The sequence below is a fragment of the Giraffa tippelskirchi genome, chromosome 1, assembly GCF_054371585.1.
Source record: "Giraffa tippelskirchi isolate mGirTip1 chromosome 1, T2T-mGirTip1v1.2.pri, whole genome shotgun sequence".
Lineage (NCBI taxonomy): Eukaryota > Metazoa > Chordata > Mammalia > Artiodactyla > Giraffidae > Giraffa > Giraffa tippelskirchi.
In genome coordinates this window covers 30,594,206-30,613,757 of record NC_137275.1, presented here as the reverse complement: position 1 = coordinate 30,613,757, position 19,552 = coordinate 30,594,206, and the positions used below count along the sequence as shown (strand labels likewise).

Sequence of the window (19,552 nt, the reverse complement as noted above, 5' to 3'; positions counted from 1 at the left end):
CCCGCCTTCAATTGTTCCCAGCATCAGGGTTTTTTCTGATGAGTCAGCTCTTCGCATCAGGTGGCCAAAGTATTGGAGCTTCACCTTCAGCATCAGTCCTTCCAGTGAATATTCAGGACTGATTTCCTTTAGGACTGACTGGTTGGATCTCCTTGAAGTCCAAGGGACTCTCAAGAGTCTTCTCCAACTCCACAGTTCAAAAGCATCAATTCTTTGGTGCTCTGCTTTCTTTATAGTCCAACTCTCACATTCATACATGACTACTGGAAAAACCATAGCTTTGACTAGATGGGCCTTTGTTGGCAAAGTAATGTCTCTGCTATTTAATATGCTGCCTAAGTTGGTCATAGGTTTTCTATGAAAAGATTATGCCCAGTAAAATAATCCAGACAAAAAGATCACCTGCTGTATGGTTCCTTAGAATAGAAAGCTGACTAGTGGTTGCCAGAGGAGAGAATGAAGGGCAACTACTAACGGTTCAGGGCTTCTTTCTGAGGTAATAAAATACTTTGAAACTAAATATAGGTGATAACTGCATGACACTGATATACTAAATGTCACTGAATGCTCACTGCAAAATTATTAATCTTAATGTCAATTTCATCTCTATTTTTTTAAATAAAACAAAACCAAAAAGAAAAAGCAATAAAATAAAATAAAATGTTCCAAGAAACAAACGACCAGAACCTGATAACTTTACAGGCAAATTCTGTCAAAATTTAGAGAAGAATTGACACCTATTTATCTGAAACTCTTCCCAAAAATTGCAGAGGAAGGAACATTCTGAAGCTCATTATATGAGGCCACCATCACCCTGATACCAAAAACAGAGATATCACAAAAAAAGAATATTACAGGCCAATATCACTGATGAACATAGATGCAAAAATCTTCAACAAAACACTAGCAAACTGAATCCAACAAGGAATAAAAAGGATCATACAGCATAATCAAGTGAGATTTATTCCAGAGATGCAAGGAATGTCCAACATACAAAAATCAATTGTTGTGATACACCACATTAACAGTTGGTAAAGAATCTTTCAGTCAATAAAGAATCTGCCTGCAATGCAGGAGACCCGGGTTCAATTCCTGGGTCAGGAAGATCTCCTTGAGAAGGAAATGGCAACCCACTCCAGTATTCTTGCCTGGAGAATCCCATGGACAGAAAAGCCTGGCAAGCTACAGTCCATGGAGTCACTGGAGTCAGAAACGACTTAATGACTAAGCCACCACCACCACCACATTAACAAACTGAAGAGTAAAACCATATGATCATCTTAACTGATGCAGAAAAATCTTTTGACAAAATTCAACACCCATTTATGATAAAAACTGTAGAATGTGGGCATAGAGGAATGCTACCTCAGCATAATAAAGACTGTATTCGACAAACCCAGGGCTTCCCTGATAGCTCAGTTGGCAAAGAATCCACCTGTGATGGGAGCTCCCCAGTTCTATTCCTGGATTGGGAAGATACCCTGGAGAAGGGATAGGCTACCCACTTCAGTATTCTTGAGCTTCTCTTGTGGCTCAGCTCGCAAAGAATCCGCCTGAAATGCAGGAGACCTGGGTTCGATCCCTGGGTTGGAAGATCCTGGAGAAGGGAAAGGCTACCCACTCCAGTGTTCTGGCCTAGAGAATTCCATGGACTATACCCATGGAGTCACAAAGATTCAGACACGACTGAGTGACTTTCACTTTCATGACAAACCCATAGCAAACATTACTCTCAATGATTAAAACTGAAAGAACTTCTTCTAAGACCAAAAACAAGACAAGGATGTTCCCTCTCACCATTTTTATTCAACATAGTTTTGGAGAGAGTTTTTGGTTCTTCCAACCCTTCATTGATGCCACTCTTAAGCATTGTATTTTAATGCAACTGAAAGTTCAATATTTTTATGATGATGCCTTTTAGGTTAAATGTTTAAATGGATGTTACTTCTACAAAGCAATTTTTGAAAGTAATTAGGATATAAATATAAGAATTGTCATAATTGTTTGAAATTTAAACATGTTGTAAAGGTCTATTTTAACTGAAACTAGGAAAAACGTGTCAGTTATAACCTAGAATGGTATCAGTTAAATAGTATATAGTTGGAACAATATAAAGTATACTTATAAATATTTTACTATATTATTAAAGTTTTAACTACTTAAGAATCATTATTGATTAGTGGCCATATATGATAAGCCCACACCAGACATTCTCAATGGTGAAAAACTGAAAGCATTCCACCTAAAATAAGGAACAAGACAAGGGTGTCCACTCTCATCACTATTATTCAACATAGTTCTGGAAGTCCTAGTTACAACAATCATAGAAGAAACAGAAACAAAAGGAATTCAGATTGGAAAAGAAGAAATAAAGCTCTCACTGTTTGCAGATGACATGATAGTATACATAGAAAACCCTAAAGATACTATCAGAAAATTACTAAAACTAATCAATGAATTTAGCAAAGTCTCAGGATACAAAATCAATACACAGAAAACACTCACACCCCTATATACTAGCAATGAAAAATCAGAAAAAGAAATTAAGGAATCAAACCCATTCACCATTGAAACAAAAAGAATTAAATATCTAGGAATAGACTTACCTAAGGAGATAAAAGAACTGCACACAGAAAATTATAAGATACTGATGAAAGAAATTGATGGAGAGATAGTCCATACTCCTGGAGAGGAAGAATCAGTATTGTGAAAAATGACTATACAACCAAATGCAATCTACATATTGAATGCAATCCTTATCAAATTACCAGTGGCATTTTTCACAGAACTAGAATAAAAAAAATTGACAATTCATATGGAAACACAAAAGACCCCAAATACCCAAAGCAGTATTGAGAAAGAATGGAGCTGGAGGAATCAAGCTTCCTGATTTCAGATTATACTACAAAGTTACAGTCATCAAGACAGGATGGTACTGGCACAAAAACAGAAATATAGACCAAAGGAACAAGATAGAAAGCCCAGAAATAAACCCATGCACCTATGGGTACCTTATTTTTGACAAAGGAGGCAAGAATATACAATGGGGCAAAGACAGTCTTTTCAATAACTGTTTCTGGGAAAATTGGACAGCTACATGTAAAAGAATGAATTTAGAACAATTCCTAACACCATACACAAAGATAAACACAAAATTTATTAAAGAGGCAAATGTAAAACCAAAAACTATAAAACTCTAAGAGGAAAACATAGGCAGAGCATTTGATGACATAAATCAAAGCAAGATCCTCTATGACACGTCCCCTAGAGTAATGCAAATAAAAACAAAAGTAGACAAGTGGGACCTGGTTAAGCTTAAAAGCTTTTGCACAGCAAAGAAGCTATAAACAAGGTGAAAATATAACCCTCAGAATGGGAGAAAATAATAGCAAATGATACATCTGACAGAGGGTCAATTTCCAAAATACACAAGCAGCTCATACAACTCAATACCAGAAAACAAACAACTCAGTGAAAAAGTGGGAAAAAGACCTAAACTGACATTTCTCCAAAGAAGACATATAGATGGCTAACAAACACATGAGAACATGTTCAACATCACTCATTATTAGATAAATGCAAACCGAAACTACAATGATATATCACCTCACATCGGTCAGAATGGCCATCATCTAAATGTGTACAAACAATAAATGCTGGAGAGAGTGTGGAGGAAAGGGAAACCTTTTGCACTTTTGGTGAGAATGTAAATTGATAAAGCCACTATGGAAGACAGTATGGAGATTCTTTTAAAAACTAGGAATAAAACCACCATATGACCTAGCAATCTCACTCCTAGGCATATACCCTGAGGAAACCAAAACTGAAAAAGACACATGTATCCAAATATTTATTGCAGCACTATTTACAATAGCTAGAACATGGAAGCAACCTAGATGTCCATTGACAAATGTATAAATAAATTGTGCTACATATACAAAATGGAATATTACTCAGCCATAAAAAGGAACTCATTTGAGTCAGTTCTAATGAGGTGGATGAAACTAGAGCCTATTATACAGAGTGAAGTAAGGCAGAGAGAGAAAGATAAATATTGTATACTAATGTATATATATGGAATCTAGAAAGATGATATCAAAGATTTTATTTGCAGGTCAGCAATGGAGAAACAGACATAGAGAACAGACTTATGGACATGGGGAGAGGAGACGAGAGGGTGAGATGTATGGAGAGAGTAATATGGAAACTTACTTTACCAAATGTAAAATAGATGAAGGGAAGAAGTGAAGTGAAAGTTGCTCAGTTGTGTCTGACTCTTTGCGACCCCATGGGTATAGTCCATGGAATTCTCCAGGCCAGAATACTGGAGTGAGTGACCGTTCCCTTCTCCAGGGAATCTTCCCAACCCAGAGATCCTACCCAGGTCTCCTGCCTTGCAGGCAGATTCTTTACCAGGTAAGCTATCAGGGAAGGCTGTAAAATAGATAGTCAGTGGGAATTTGCTGTATATCTCAATGAACTCAAGCAGGGACTCTGTGTCAACCAGAGAAGTAGGATGGGGAGGGAGATGAGAGGGAGGTTCAAGAGGGAAGAAACATACGTATATCTATGGATGATTCATGTTGAGGTTTGACAGAAAATAGCAAAATTCTGTAAAGCAATTATCCTTCAATTAAAAAATAAATATATTTAAAAAAAAGAATCATTATTTAGGATTGTTATTTAGGGTCATTTTTAGGATTCATTTTCTAAGATTATTAGAAGAATCTTTATTTAGGATTATTTTTAGAATCTAAGCTCTTAGTTTCAGGTTCAACAAGGACTCACGTTCAAAAAAATTAATCATAAGGACGTATAGTCCCAAGACATTCTGTGAATCAAGGCTGTTATTTTCATTATCTTTTCCTTTATTCTCTGTCATGTTATTTGTAACTTGTTTATATGCTTCAGATTTAAAAAAAATATAAGAACAGCAAAAAAAAGTTAGATTACATGGATGCCTTAAAACCTATGCACAAAGCTGACTGATCATTTAACAATAGCAAATGATTAAGTTTTAGCTCGTTATTTAAGGAAAATACTGCAATAGATTTTCCTGTGAATAATACCAGTTTTAAAGCAAGGTAGCAATCAAATATCCCCTTTTGACATTTATACTTTTTCTTTAGATTTCATTTAAATTGACATTACCAATATCAATAGCCCTTCCTACGTCTTAAAAGTATACTTTCACAGAGGTTTTAAAATAACAGTCTCTGAAAAAAATATTATCTGACCTTCTGTGGAATCTGGGCAAGGGCTGATGCAATCATATTAGACTTTTCGTCTGAGAGGTTTTTGATCATTGACCCCAGAGTAAACACCACGACTCCATATTTTCCAGAGCTTTGAACAAACTCTTCAAATTCCTATGAAGAAAACAGTCTTTGTAATATAAAAGCTTACAATTACAATAGATGTCACACTTTTTTTTCTCAATATGTCTGAATTACTAGAACAATTCTGTACTTTCACATGTTAATGATTTCACTGTATAATAGATGACCTGAAATCATTTGTTATTAGACAAGTTAAAAATTATTTTTACTAAAGGCTCATTTGTCTCTGTGCATGCATGTTTGTGTTTACAAATTATTGACTGCCTGTTATCTGCTGCCATTTGCTGAACTCTTTACATGTATCATTTAGCTTAGATATATGGTAATTTTATGAGGTATGTATATATTTACATATCTCAGTGAGGTTAAGTAATTTGTCCAAGCTTACACAGCAGTAGCTGGCAGAGCAAATTTCTACCTTTAAGCTAAATAGTTCTGGTGCTGCACTTTATATTTAGTGTTAGACGCTAATAAGATTATCTTTCATTTTTCTACTGAATCATGGTCAGCACAATGACACGACTTTGGTATATTTACTTTTCCGTTTTCTAACTTTCAATTTTCTTTTATTTTGGTTATATTTGTTTTTTATATAAGCTTCTGCAAACACAATCAGGAATGAGGCAGCCAAGTAACTCCTGACCAGACAAGTAATGCAGAAATACCTATAAAACATATTCCGAGGATTATAGGAATATAGTGAAATATATAATTTTGAGTTAAAAATAAAAACAGCATATTCAATCACACTGAAATAAAAAGAAATCTTTTCATCCTGTATTTAAATACTAGCAAAACTAAGTTAATTAGATAAGACAAGAAAAAATATATGAGACTTAAAATGGAAAGCCAGGTAAGAGATTTATTTTCAGGGATTTCTCACATGGAGGCTGGCAAGTTTAATGTGCAGAACAGCCCATTAGGCTGGAGACTCAGAGAAGAACCACTGCTGTAATTCAAGTCTGAAGGCTACCAACAGGCAGAATTCAGTCTTTTGTTCTATTCATATCTTCAACTAATAGGATGAGGCTTATCCACATAACAAAGAGTAATTTGTTTACTCAAGGTTCACATATTTAAAAGTTAATGTCATCTGAAAATAGCCTCTCAGTAACTTCCAGAAAAATGTTTGTCTAAATAGCTGAGTACTTAGCCAGGGAAGTTAATACATAAAATTACCCATTATACTATATTTACGGATGATTTGACTTAAAATATAATGTTATCTTTAAGTTTATTTTCAATTATAGCATGGTATTCTTGAGATACTAGAAAATATTTTAAAATTTATATAAAATATATTTTCATGAATAGTGAATGGACTTTGAACAAGAAAAGAAAATATTGAGGACAACTTCAATCAGATAATAATACATAATCCAAAATAAAGGTATTCACCTTCTGACTGTAGTGTATAGTCTAAGAAAGTAATGACCATTTTATTCTATTCTGTATTCTCAGTTTGCATATCAAATCTTAATAATAATTAACTAGAAATCATTTAAGAGATAAATACTCCTATAGGAAAATAATAAGCACATTTAATTACCTTAGGTAGGGGCTTTGCAGGCTTGCAGTGCAGTCCTCCAACAAATTCAGTATTAGGTAAGTAAGGCTGAGGAAATTCAAAATCCCAGTAACTTCGAAACAACCACATGTCAGCTTTTCCCATAATCTCACATAGTGTGGTAGGTTTTCCTGAATAAAAATGAAGGATAATAGAGGGAAAACAATCTGATATGGTAAATCGGAGATATTTCTCCACCTAATTTTCTAAGTAAATTCTTGAAAACCAAGATTGAGCCTTTGCAACCCAGCTTATATATCAATTGGCCTTTTACCCTGAAGAGGACACAATAGTCAGAATATGAATAAATAAACACAGATAATAAGTATGGAGCAAAACCAAAAGCCTGTTGCTTTCTCTCTGTCAATGGAGTCTTTTATCTTGAGCAAAGCCTGAACCCACTCATGTGCTTCTACTAAGTACAAGAAACTTAGGCAGTGATCCTCAGCCTTCTGTGGTAGTCACACTTTCTGGCATTCCGATTTATCTCATCCTCATTGCCCAGAAAGTCTGACTATGTTGAAAATCAACTTGTGTTTTACCCTTCTTTTTTCTACTGTTTTCAAGTGTGCTGTCACAACAAATTACATCCTGAATATTTTTAGTACAATTCTTAAAGTGATTGTTTCCTTTGCTATAATGAAAGAAAGTTCTTATTTTACAAGATTTCATCCTCTTTGGTAAAGATATTGCATTGCACAATAATCTGGTGGTGAAATATTTGCTATTTTGACATATTTAGTTAACAAACAGTACAAAAGGGTTTCTTTGAACTGAACTGGAAACCAAGTGAATATTTACAGAATAAAAACTCAAATTAGTGACCCTGAATTGAATCATCTTCCTTAGTTTAAACCAGAGTTTCATCTCTGAATTCTATATATATACTGCGGAATACTGAACCTAACCCAGAATTTTCGTCTCCTTTTGAAATATGTGCTCTGTGTCACAGATAGGAGGAAACCATAGCTATCTGGTTTCTCACTACATGGCATTTTGAATATTCTCCTTGATGTTCTAAGTGTGCTGAGGTTTTTATTAGAAAAATATAAGAGATTTTGAACTCCTAGGAAGATCTATCTGCATAAGAGATCAAGGCAAATCTCAGTAAATGAGGGGCTTGACTCTGGTGATTACAATATCCAGTTTCATACTCAACACATATCTTTATGAAAATGTGTGCATATTTTAGGTTGTTGTTTGCTTTTAATTTTCTCTAACTTTTGAGTTAAAATACACTGAAATTAATTGCTAACTGACATATTTCTGTTTGGTAGAAAATATCATTTCCCAAATTATGATTTTATTGCCCTATAGGATTTTTTGGACCATTTTTGTGTCTAACCTAGTGCTCTTAGCGTAAAATTCCTTTATCTCCCAAGAGGTTTATAAATAGTTTCTCAATTTTTTGAAATGAATGCTGTCTTTCTGGTTTATTCATCAATTATTTGAACCTATCTATGACATGTTTTAATGAAAAATTTTATAAATTATGAGTTATACTTTTAAAATTTGAAAAACATACTTGGAATGCATTGTATAAATGATGATTTTAAATTCTGAATAGCCAAATTGCATCTATATCTTGTAGCATTTTAACATATATAAGTAAAAGAAATGCATTTCTTCTATTTACCAAGTATTTAATTCTTCTTCTCAGATTATTGATATATTCCACCAAAGAATATTCTAAGTTGCTAAGAACTACAGAAGAATCAAGGACAGAGTAATACCCTATCACTAGAAAAGATGTTCCTAAACAAAGTGTCAGATTGCTGGGACCAGAAGTAAACCAGTTCAGTCCAGTTGTAGATCAATCAAGGATTAAACCATGACTCAGAAAATGTCACCTTGATGAGATTTTAAATTATTTTTGCTCAGTGTTGCCTCTTGTAGCTTGAACTCTGAATATGAATATGTGATGGTTTCTGCCTATATTTTATAGGGCTAAGTCTAGAGATATAAGCACCTGTTTCTGTCACAAAATGCCCAGAAGTTTCAGTACCACATGTTGACACCAATTAGGTAATATGCTTTTTTGAACATATTACATATTGCCAGGCGGCATAGTTCATTAGAAGCAGTCATGTTGTTTCTGAGTTGTTGAATAATTTCTCAGAAGAAATATTGAATAGATACTCAAAACAAGGAAAAAGGAAGTGGCTATACAAAATAAGAGATCACAACTATAATTTTTTTTTAAGTTTTGGGGAATAAGAACAACTTTTAGTAATGATAGGATACTAGAGATACATCAGTTAAAATTAGTAACAAAGAAAATAATAAAAAATTCATATGAAAATGAAAAAGTTCCAAATAGAAAAACCAATCCTGAGAAAGAAAAACAGGGCTGGAGAAAGAAAGAAAAGCACTCTGATTTTAAGGAATATTATAAAACTATAGTAATCAAAATAACACAGCTAAAAACAGTCACTTAGTCCATTGGAACAGAAGTAAAAGTCCCCAAATAAACTCATGCATATATATTCAACTAATATTTCACAAGGGAGCCAAAAATATTCAATGAAGGAAGATAGTCTGTTAGATAATTCTTGCTGAAAAAAATGGATATTCACATACAAAGGAATAAAACTAGACCCTGATCTTATTCCACTACAAAATTATATTAAAATGGATTAGACTTAAATATATGACCTAAAACCATAAAATTCCTCAAGGAAAACAAATGGGAAATAATTCTTGACACTCATCATGGCAGTGAATTTAAAATGTAACACCTAAAGTATAAGTAACAAAATTAAATTAACAATTAAAAATGAACAAGTGGAACTGCTTCCAATTAGAAGGTTCTGCACACTACACAGAAAAAGAAATGATCAACAAAATAAGAAGGCAGCCTACGAAAACAGAGAAAATATTTGCAAACCATATGCCAGTGTAGGTGCTGCCACCTAAAATATAGAAGGAACTCACACAATTCAATAGCATAAAAACAAATAATTAAATTTTTAAAAGTTAGCTGAGGAACTGAATAAACATTTTTCGGATTAAAATATTCAGATAGTCAACAAGAATCCGAAATGGTGCTCAACATTACTTGTGACCAAGAAAATTCAAAACAAAACTACAAAGAATTAACATCTCATACCTGTTATGATGGCTATCATCAAAAAGATAAAAGACAAATGCTGGTGAGGAGGTAGTGAAAAGAGACGAACAACTTTACACTATTAGTGCAAATGTAAATCAGTACAGCCAATAAGGAAAATGTTATGGAGGTTCCTCAAATTTTAAAAATAAATTGATTTTATTTGATTTTGCCATATGATCCAGAAATTCCACTTATGTGTATGAAAATAGAAAAAAAAAAAACAACAGATCACTGCACTCTTAAGCTCATTGCTGCAGTATTTACGATAGCCAAAATCATGGAAACAATCTGAAGTGAAGTCGCTCAGTCACGTTCAACTCTTTGCGACCCCATGGACTGTAGCCCACCAGGCTTTTCCATCCATGAGATTCTCCAGACAAGAATACTGGAGTGGGTTGCCATTTCCTTCTCCAGGAGATCTTCCCAACCCAGGGATTGAACCCAGGTCTCCCACATTGGAGGCAGACGCTTTAACCTCTGAGCCACCAGGGAAGCTCGGGAACAATCTAAGCGTTTATAAATACATGAATGGATAAAGAAAATATCATTACAGATAGAGTGGAACATTATTAAGTCATGAGAAACAAGGAAAACTTGCCATTTGCCTCAACACGGATGGACCTTGAGGATATTATGTTAAGTGAAGTAAGACAGGGAAATATATCCCTTATATGTGGAATCTAAAAGAAAACAAAACTAAAACAAACTATAGACACTGAGAAAATTGGTGGTTGCCAGGTGCTAGGGTTGTAGCATGGTCACAACAGGTAGTTGAAGGTGGTCAAATGGTACAAAGTTCCAGTTCTAAAGTAAGTAATCCAGGAGGTGTAATTTATAGCATGGTGACTATAGTCACTAATGCTGTATTGTGCTAAGAAAGTGGATCTTTTGAGTTCTCAGATAAAAACCCATTTGTAACTGTGTGTAGTGAGGGATATTATCTAGAGTTATTGTGATTATTTCACAATATGTAGAAATATCTTATCATTATGCTGTATACATGTGATGAAATAAAATTATTTTAAGGCAGGGCAAGAAATATTTTGCATAAAAATTTCTTTGCCACTTGAGTCAGTGCCAGCACTCCTCATTTTAGTGTGCAATGTGCTTCTGTATTATGTATTAACTAGATCCCCATAGAAGACACAGGAAAATTTACTCTACCAGTAAGCAATTTCCTCCTGGTCCCAGCAAGGTAACTCCTTAGGAGGTAACATTCCTTTCTTAATCCTTTAAGGGGTCACAATGACCCACTACTCACTTTTTAGGACTACATAAACTGGCAATATATTGCTTTAATGGATGACTCTTTCATGTATAACCCTTTCCCTTAAAAACTTACATAACAGTGCTTTGACTTCTAATGTGCAGAACATTCCTCAGATCTTCCTAACAGACTTTCTCCAGGGTTACAATCCTCAGATTGGCTCAAATAAAATTTTCCATTTCCTTCTTGATTCTTGATTAATTTTTTGTCACCAACTGAAACTAATACAATGTTACATGTTAGTAATACCTAAAAAAACCCTAACTAAATGATGTAAAAAAAGGTACTGTTTTCTCGAAGGTAATTTACCTCTTATGCAAAATTTATTTAACATAATCATATAATCACATAAAAATAATAAAAAATAAATTATTCAAAAGGAATGAAAGAAGGGGTAAATGGACTTTCGTGAGCTCTTCCACAAAAGTTTCTTTAGTTACTGAAAGCTGGAGGATCTCCACATTATCGGGAACATTGGTATGATCAAATCAGAGTAGAGAAAATCTTTGTGCTCAGGGTCAAAAGTCACTAGTTCACCTTTAATGCAATTTTAAATAGAACAACAGAAACAAAACACTGAGGTGATTTACAAAATCTGGAAACATGGTCCTTTAGAAAAAAATCTTTTTTTTTTTTACACTTTAGAAGACAAGAGCAGATGAAACCAAACCACATTATTTATTTTCTAGTTTCATGCTCAACACATTGCAAACCTGGCCACCAATTAACCATTCCTTCACAGGACATAAATATAAAGCCTTAGGAAGAGCAAGTTAATCAGAAAGAAAACAGGCTGTGAAAGACGAGAAGCAAAACTCAGAGAAGTAGTCCAGGTTTATGGAAATTAAGCACACTGTCAGATTTGAGTTTTCCAGAAACTCCAAGAAATCATACATAAATATAGAGAATATTCCGTCTCAGATATATTATTGGAGTTCTCCTGGTGGCTCAGATGCTAAAGAATCAGCCTGCAATGCAGGAAACCTGGGTTCAGTCTCTGGGCTGGGAAGATCCCCTGGAGGAGGGAATATTATCTGTATTCAATCATATAACACAGAACCAAAAAAAGAGTATTATTATTTCTTAAATTCAAAACAGTGTAGCCACAGAAGCTTGGATCTCCTTCATCTAAAATACTTTATGTAAGTTTTCATATGGTCAGATAAATATTTACATTTTTATAGGCTATAAGAATACTTATTATATACATATTTCTCTTACCTAAAACCTTGCTGTAATATTCATCCCATTCTGGAAATACATAATATGAATATATCATGTCATTCACTGTATACAGTAACCAGTTCTCCAGCCTCTGTATAAAAGTCATCTTGTCTGTCAGTCTTGATGTGACACCAGGAACATATGAAGAAGGCATAGGAAGCCCAGCACACAGTCTTTCAATGACATTCCCATAGAAAAACCGAAAAGTGTATATAAATGGAATATTGAGGAGTTCAGCCACAAGTTCCCCACAAAAACTTAAAGGGTCAGCAATACAGACATCGAACTTAGCTGCCTGTAGCCTGCTGAGTAACTCCTTGTTTGTGATAGCACTGTCACACACTCTTTTGCTTGTTAATAAAAATTTTCTGCCTATGTTTGCCAGTTTTATTTGCATTTCCCACCGTGAGAGTTTTGACAGTTCAAACGTAGCTTCATAGAGAATGGTATTGAGCTCTTCCATGAAAGTTTCTTTAGTTACTGAAAGCTGGAGGATCTCCACATTATAGGGAATCTTGGTATGATCAATAAGAAGATTTTGTGAAGGTACCAGGACAGTTATCTCATGCCCACGATGGTGAAGTTCTTCTAGAATAACTTGTAAATTAATCCAGTGACTAAAATCCACAGGCCATACAAGAACTTTGCCCGTCCTTCCAGAGTCAAGGAGACATAGATGCAGCGTGAAAAGGATGCAGAAGACTTTCATAATCTTCATGGTTAACTCTTGCTCGAATTAAATCTTGGCTTAAACCAAATGCATGAAACACAATCCAAAGATCTCTTCTTAACAATCCCAATCAATTTATAGTGGTTGGGCTGAACTTTGAAGTGTGTACTTTGTATTATGGATTAAAATGAAAAGCAACTACTTTGATGGAAAAAAAAAAAACAACCTCAATACACTGAGTTAGGAAATATGTACTCAGGCTTAAATACAAATCTATAATAATTTCTAAGTAATGCTAGAAAATCCAGCATTATGTGATTGCATATTCTATTAAGGCTAAAGTTTTTGAATTTTTTGTTTGTTTTATTTGAATGCTCATTTGAACAGGAAGATCTCTGTAGTGCTTCTTTTACTGATAACTCTGCTGGATATCATAGGTGTGGAAGAGATCATCACCTAATGCCAGAAATATGCATACTTTAAGAGATGTTAAGGCAGGGGGATTTATTTTTATTTTTAATTTTAATTTTATATTGGATTATAGTTGACTAGCAATGTGTTAGTGTCAGGTGTACAGCAAAGTGATTCTGTTATATATATATATATATACATGCATATTTTTATTCTTTTTAAAATTCTTTTTGCATTTACATTGCTACAGAATACTGAGCAGAATTTCCTGTGCCATATAGTAAGTCCTTGTTGGTTTATCTATTTTAAATGTAGTAGCCTATATCTGCTAATTCCAACTCCCAATTTATTGCTCCCCCCACCTTACCTCTTTTCTAACCATAAGTTTGTTTTATAGTATGTTAGTCTGTTTTTGATTTATAAATAAGTTCATTTGTATCTTTTTTTTTTACATTGCACATATAAGCAATGTGATAGTTCTCTTTCTCTGTATTCCTTATTCACTTAATATGATATCCTCCAGGTTTATCTGTGCTGCTGCAATATTTTGAAGATTAATCCCTTATCAGTTTCTTCATTTGCAAATATTTCCTCCCACTCTGAGTGTTACCTTCCCATTTTGCTTATGTTCTGCTTTGCTGTGCAACAGCTTTTGAATTTAATTTGATCCCATTTGTTAGATTTGTTTTCATTTCCATTGCTCTAGGAAATATATCAAAAAAAGATATCATTGTAATTTATTCAGAGAATGTTTTGGTGTTCAGTCTTCCATTGGTCTTTAATCAATTTTGACTTTATTTTTTTGTATGATGTCAAATAATGGTCTACTTTCATTCCTTTACAAGTATCTATCCAGTTTTCCCAGTTCCACTTATTGAATAGCCTGTCTTTTCTCTATTGTAGTCTTGCTCCTTTGTCATAGATTTATTAACAATAAGTCTGTTTGTCTATTTCTGGACTTTCTATCCTGTTTCATTGATCTATGTCTCAGTACCATACTGTCTTGATTCTGTTGCTTTGTAGTAAAGCCTGAAGTCAGGGAGTCATCTTATTCCTCCACCTTTGTTTTTCTTTCTCAAAATTGCTTCAACCATTCAGGGACTTTTCTGTCTGCATAATTTTTTTAATTGTTCTAGTTTATGAAAAATATGCTTGGTAATTTGGTAGGTATTGCATTGAATCTGTAGACTGCCTTGAGTACTATAGTAATTTTGATTACTATAGTACTATAGTGATTTTGATTACTATGGTACTATAGTACTACAGTAACTTTGATTCTTCCAGTTCAAGACTATGGTATATCTTTCCATCTGATTGTGTCATCTTTGATTTATTTCATCAGTGTCTTTTCCTGTTCAGAGCACAGGTCTTTTGCTTCCTTGGCAGGATTATTCCTAGATATTTTATTCTTTTTGATGAAATGGTAATGGGATTTTTTCTTTAATTTCTTTCTGATCATTCATTGCTGGTGTATAGAAATGCAGCAAATTTCTGTGTGTTAATTCTGTATCTTATTTAACAAATTCATTCCTAAGATCTAGTAGCTTTGCATAGCATCTTTAGGATTTTCTATATATAGTATCATGTTTTCCATAAACAGTGATAGTTTTATTTCTTTTCCACATTTTTTATTGGTGTATAGTTGTTTTGTATTGTTGTGTTAGTTTCTGTTGTACAACAAAGTGAATCAGCTATATGTATACATATGTACTCTCCCTCTTGGACCTTTTTGTGAACCCCCATCCCACCATGTAAGTCACTGCAGAGCACTAAGCTGACTTCCCTACACTATAGAACAGGTTCCCACTATTTATCTGTTTTACACATGTCAGGGTATATAAGTCAAACCCAATCTCCCAATTCATCCCCCCTCCCAAGTCCGCATGTCTGTTCTCTATGTCTGCATCTCTACCCCTGGCCTGTAAATAGATTAATCTGTACCATTTTTTTTTAGATTCCACATGTATGCATTAATATATGATATTTTTTTCTCTGTATTTCTTCACTCTGAATGACATACTCCAGGTAAATGCACCTCTCTACAAATTATCCAGGCACATGCCTTTTTGTGGTTGATTAATATTCCACTGTATATGTGTTCCACACCTTCTTTATCCATTTATCTGCTGATGGACATTTAGGTTGCTTCTATGTTCTGGCTATTGTATTAATAAATAGTGCTGCAATGACATTTGAGGTGCATATATCTTTTTCACATATGGTTTTCTTAGAGTACATGACCAGTTTGGAATTGCTGATCTTCTGGTAGTTTTATTTTTAGTATTTTAAGGAACATCTTTACCGTTCTCCATGTTGGCTATGCCAATTTGCATTCCAACCAACAGTGAAAGAGGGCTCCCTTTTCTTCATTCTCTCTCCAGCATTTATTGCTTGTAGATTTTTTGATGATAGCCATTCTGAATGGTGTGAGGTGATGCTGTTTTTCAGTTAAGCAATCATGTCTGACTCCTTGCAACCCCATGAACTGCAGCATGCCAGGCCTCACTGTCCTTCCCTATCTCCTGGACTTTGCTCAAACACATGTCCACTGAGTCACTGATGCCAATCAGCCATCTCATCCTCTGGGACCCCCTACTCCCCCTGCCCTCAATCTTTTCCAAAGAGTAAGCTCTTCACATCAAGTGGCCAAAGTATTGGAGTTGCAGCTTCAGCATCAATCATTCCAATGAATATTCAGGGTTGGTTTCCTTTAGGTTTGACTGGTTTTATCTCTTTGCTGTCCAAGAGACTCTCAAGAGTCTTCTCCATCACTAGAGTTAGAAAGCTTTTATTCTTTGGTGCTCAGCCTTCTTCATGTTCCAAATCTCACATTCATACATGACTACTGGAACAACCATAGCTTTGACTATATGAACCTTTATCAGCAAAGTGATGTCTCCACTTTTTAATACACTGTCTAGGTTCGTCATAGCTTTACACTCAAGGAGCAAGTGTCATTTCATTTCATGACTGAAGTCACCATCTGCAGTGATTTGGGAGCCCAAGAAAATAAAATCTGTCACTGTTTCCACTTTCTCCTCATCTGTTTGCAATGAAGTTATGGGACCAGATGCCATGATCGTAGTTTCTTGAATGCTGAGTTTTAAGTCAGCATTTGCACTCTCTTCTTTCATATTCATCAAGAGGTTCTTTACTTCCTCTTCACTTTCTGTCATTATGAGTTAGAACTTAAACAGAAGTTATATTTTATTATGCATAGTGAGGAAATTAAAGTATTTATAGTTTTGTAAATCAAAATTTCTCAACAATTATAGAGAATTTGTAGAAATAAACTTTCTTTATAAAATATTATACACATGGAATGAATATTTTCTCTATGGATGGGAAGAGATCCTGGTGAAATCTGCATCAGTACAGAGAGCACTTACAGAGCTGGTGTGGCTTCCTTCCATGAAGAATCATGGTTTACATCTGACAATTGCATTAAGTGTGAAAGGTAGATACCTGAATTTCATGGTGTCATTTTGACACTGACATTATATATGAGGGAAATACATCTAAATGTATGAAGGACTGTCTTTTGGGGTAATAAATGGCAGGAACTGAGAATGAGAGATAGGATCTCAGCCTATTTGACAAAATTTAGAGCAAGAATCTAGAACCATGGTAGAGCTGGAATGAGATTCAGAAGCAAAGAACCTGGGGAGAAAATAAAATTGAAAAGCAGAAGAAAGTAGGTAGCATGTACACTGCAGAACTTATGTTTTCTGCTCTACAGGCAGCAGACGCTTCTAAATACCAACTCTACTACCATTTAGAATATCACGGTTAATACTCCCATTAATTTAGGCAATATGGTAGATCTGAGTCTGCAGGTGAATTATTATCTTTGGTAAAATATATAGTACATAATAGATGCAAATATTTCAATTATCATAAAAGGCAAGTAAATTTAACAATCAAAGCTAACACTGAATGAATAAATTTTTTTAATAACATATAGGACATGACATTGTGGTTATATATATATATATATATATATATATATATATATATATATATGTATATGAATGTACACACAGGAGCAAAGAAACTTGTGTCTACCTATTAGCATTTTAGATTTTCATAATCCAAATAAACGAGCAAGATTTCATAATATAGTCATATATGAATTGTTAAGTAAAGATATTTTAAAGCATGTTACTTTAACTGTGAGAGCCAGAGGTCATCAAACTCCAAATAAATAGTTTGTATTAGCACTTAAACTTGAAAAAAGGTTTAGCCTTTGCATATCTAAAATTATTGTCAGATTTTTAATATAATGAATATAGTGATGTATATATGTGCTAAGTCACTTCAGTCAGTCTGAGTCTTTGCACCCCTGTGAACTGTAGCCAGTCAGATGCCTCAGTCCATGGGATTGTCCATGCAAGAATACTGGAATGGATTGTCATGCTTTCCTTCAGGCAATCTTCCCGACTCAGGGATCAAACCCATTTCTGTCTCCTGCATTGGCAGGCAGATTCTTTACCACCAGCACCACCTGGGAAGCCCCATAATGATATATAGATGATACAAAAGGTAAATATTTGTGTTTAAGAAAAGCTTTGGCTACAAGATAGAATATATGCATTTAGTTGTCAGAGTAATTCTTTTGAATAAACTCAGAAAATTCAGAAATAAGGTATCTAAATCCTGAATTACTTAAATTCCTTTATGTTAACACCATTGTATATTAATGAAAAGCAAAGAGATATCTTGAGTTTGGCATAAAATGACCAAAGATTAAACTATGATTTAAAGACTATTATAGAGATGGAGTACAAGATGGAGGAGGAGTAGGTAGGCGAGGAGTACATCTCTCTCCATGGTACATCAGGAATACACCTTCAGACACAGAAGTGCATGCAGAACACCAGCTGAGAGTAGACAGGAGTACCTGACCAGAGGGAAAGAATATATAGCACCATGCAAAACTCGGTAGTATGAAGGAACTAGGGGGGAAAACAGGAGTGTTAGTAGGACTGGGCTTGCCCTCAGTGGGGAAGGGGGGCGGGTACTGAGCCGGAATTGTCTGAGTCAGAGGAAAAATATTTAAGGCTGAGAGTGAAACAGCTTATCTGTGGCAGCCTAAATGTAATGAGAATCAGATAACCCTTGCCGCAGCCATACATACCCCAGACAGGGATACAGGTCCACTAGAAGGCACAGTGACTGGGAGCTGAAGTTTAGGGATTGTGGAGCAATCCCAGGGCTAGGGCTGCTGTTGACTGTGGAGAGATGAAATGAGGGGATGTGAAGGAGAAGACTGTGGTGGGAAATGCCTGTGAGGAAAGCCAGGCAGCCATGGAAGTAAGGCAATACTGCTGGGTCACGCATAGTGGATGGAGCCATCACCCTAGCCTCTTTCTCCCCATATGCCAGTATCAGCAGCTGAACAATAGAGAGCCTGGCCCATCAAATGCCTGAGGCACTGAACTACAGAATAGGACCCCACCAAGGGTGCTCTCTGAGTGATGTGCTGAACTATAGAGTAGGATCCCACCTAGGGTTCCACTTTAAGTGACTGACGCACAGATCTGCAGAATAGGACCCCAGCCAGGGGGGGCCCTCTATGTGCCTGACATGTTGAACAACAGAGAAGGACCCTAGGTAAGGGAGCACTCTAAGTGCCTGAATGGGCAGAGCTACAGAGAAAGACTTCTGAGGCCTTTTGATCACCAGCTACAAGAGACTCGAAAAAAGACTCTGATGGGGCCATAACTCCAGCAGCGGAGGCAGTCCATGTCCCTGCACACTTGGTGCCGTCTGGGTCCCTGCAAATTAAGCAGCTGTACCACCTTCACACTTAACCCTCACTGGTGCAGAGCTGCCACAGGCAAACAAATCTTGCCTGTATGCACAGAGTGTTGCTTTTGTTGTGTCCAACTCTTTGCGACCCTGTAGACTGTGACCTGCCACACTTCTCTGTTGAGGGTTGGGGGGGTGGATTCTCCAGGCA

The 19,552-nt window shown here is 35.2% G+C and overlaps 1 protein-coding gene across 2 annotated transcripts in view; it reads right to left on the bottom strand.

The window, feature by feature from the left end:
• The window catches only part of LOC145514640 (UDP-glucuronosyltransferase 2A2-like), a 40,818-nt gene extending 27,591 nt beyond the window's left edge, over window positions 1-13,227 (bottom strand). The window contains exons 1-3 of one of the 2 annotated variants that reach the window (XM_081512953.1): window positions 12,507-13,227; window positions 6,889-7,037; window positions 5,238-5,369 (exon numbers count right to left, since the gene is read on the bottom strand). In XM_081512953.1, coding sequence (XP_081369079.1) covers window positions 5,238-5,369; window positions 6,889-7,037; window positions 12,507-13,227 — 1,002 coding nt within the window. The remainder of the gene's footprint in view (window positions 1-5,237; window positions 5,370-6,888; window positions 7,038-12,506) is intronic. The other variant, XM_081512965.1, reaches the window with a different exon arrangement.
• Between the last annotated feature and the right edge of the window lie 6,325 nt (window positions 13,228-19,552).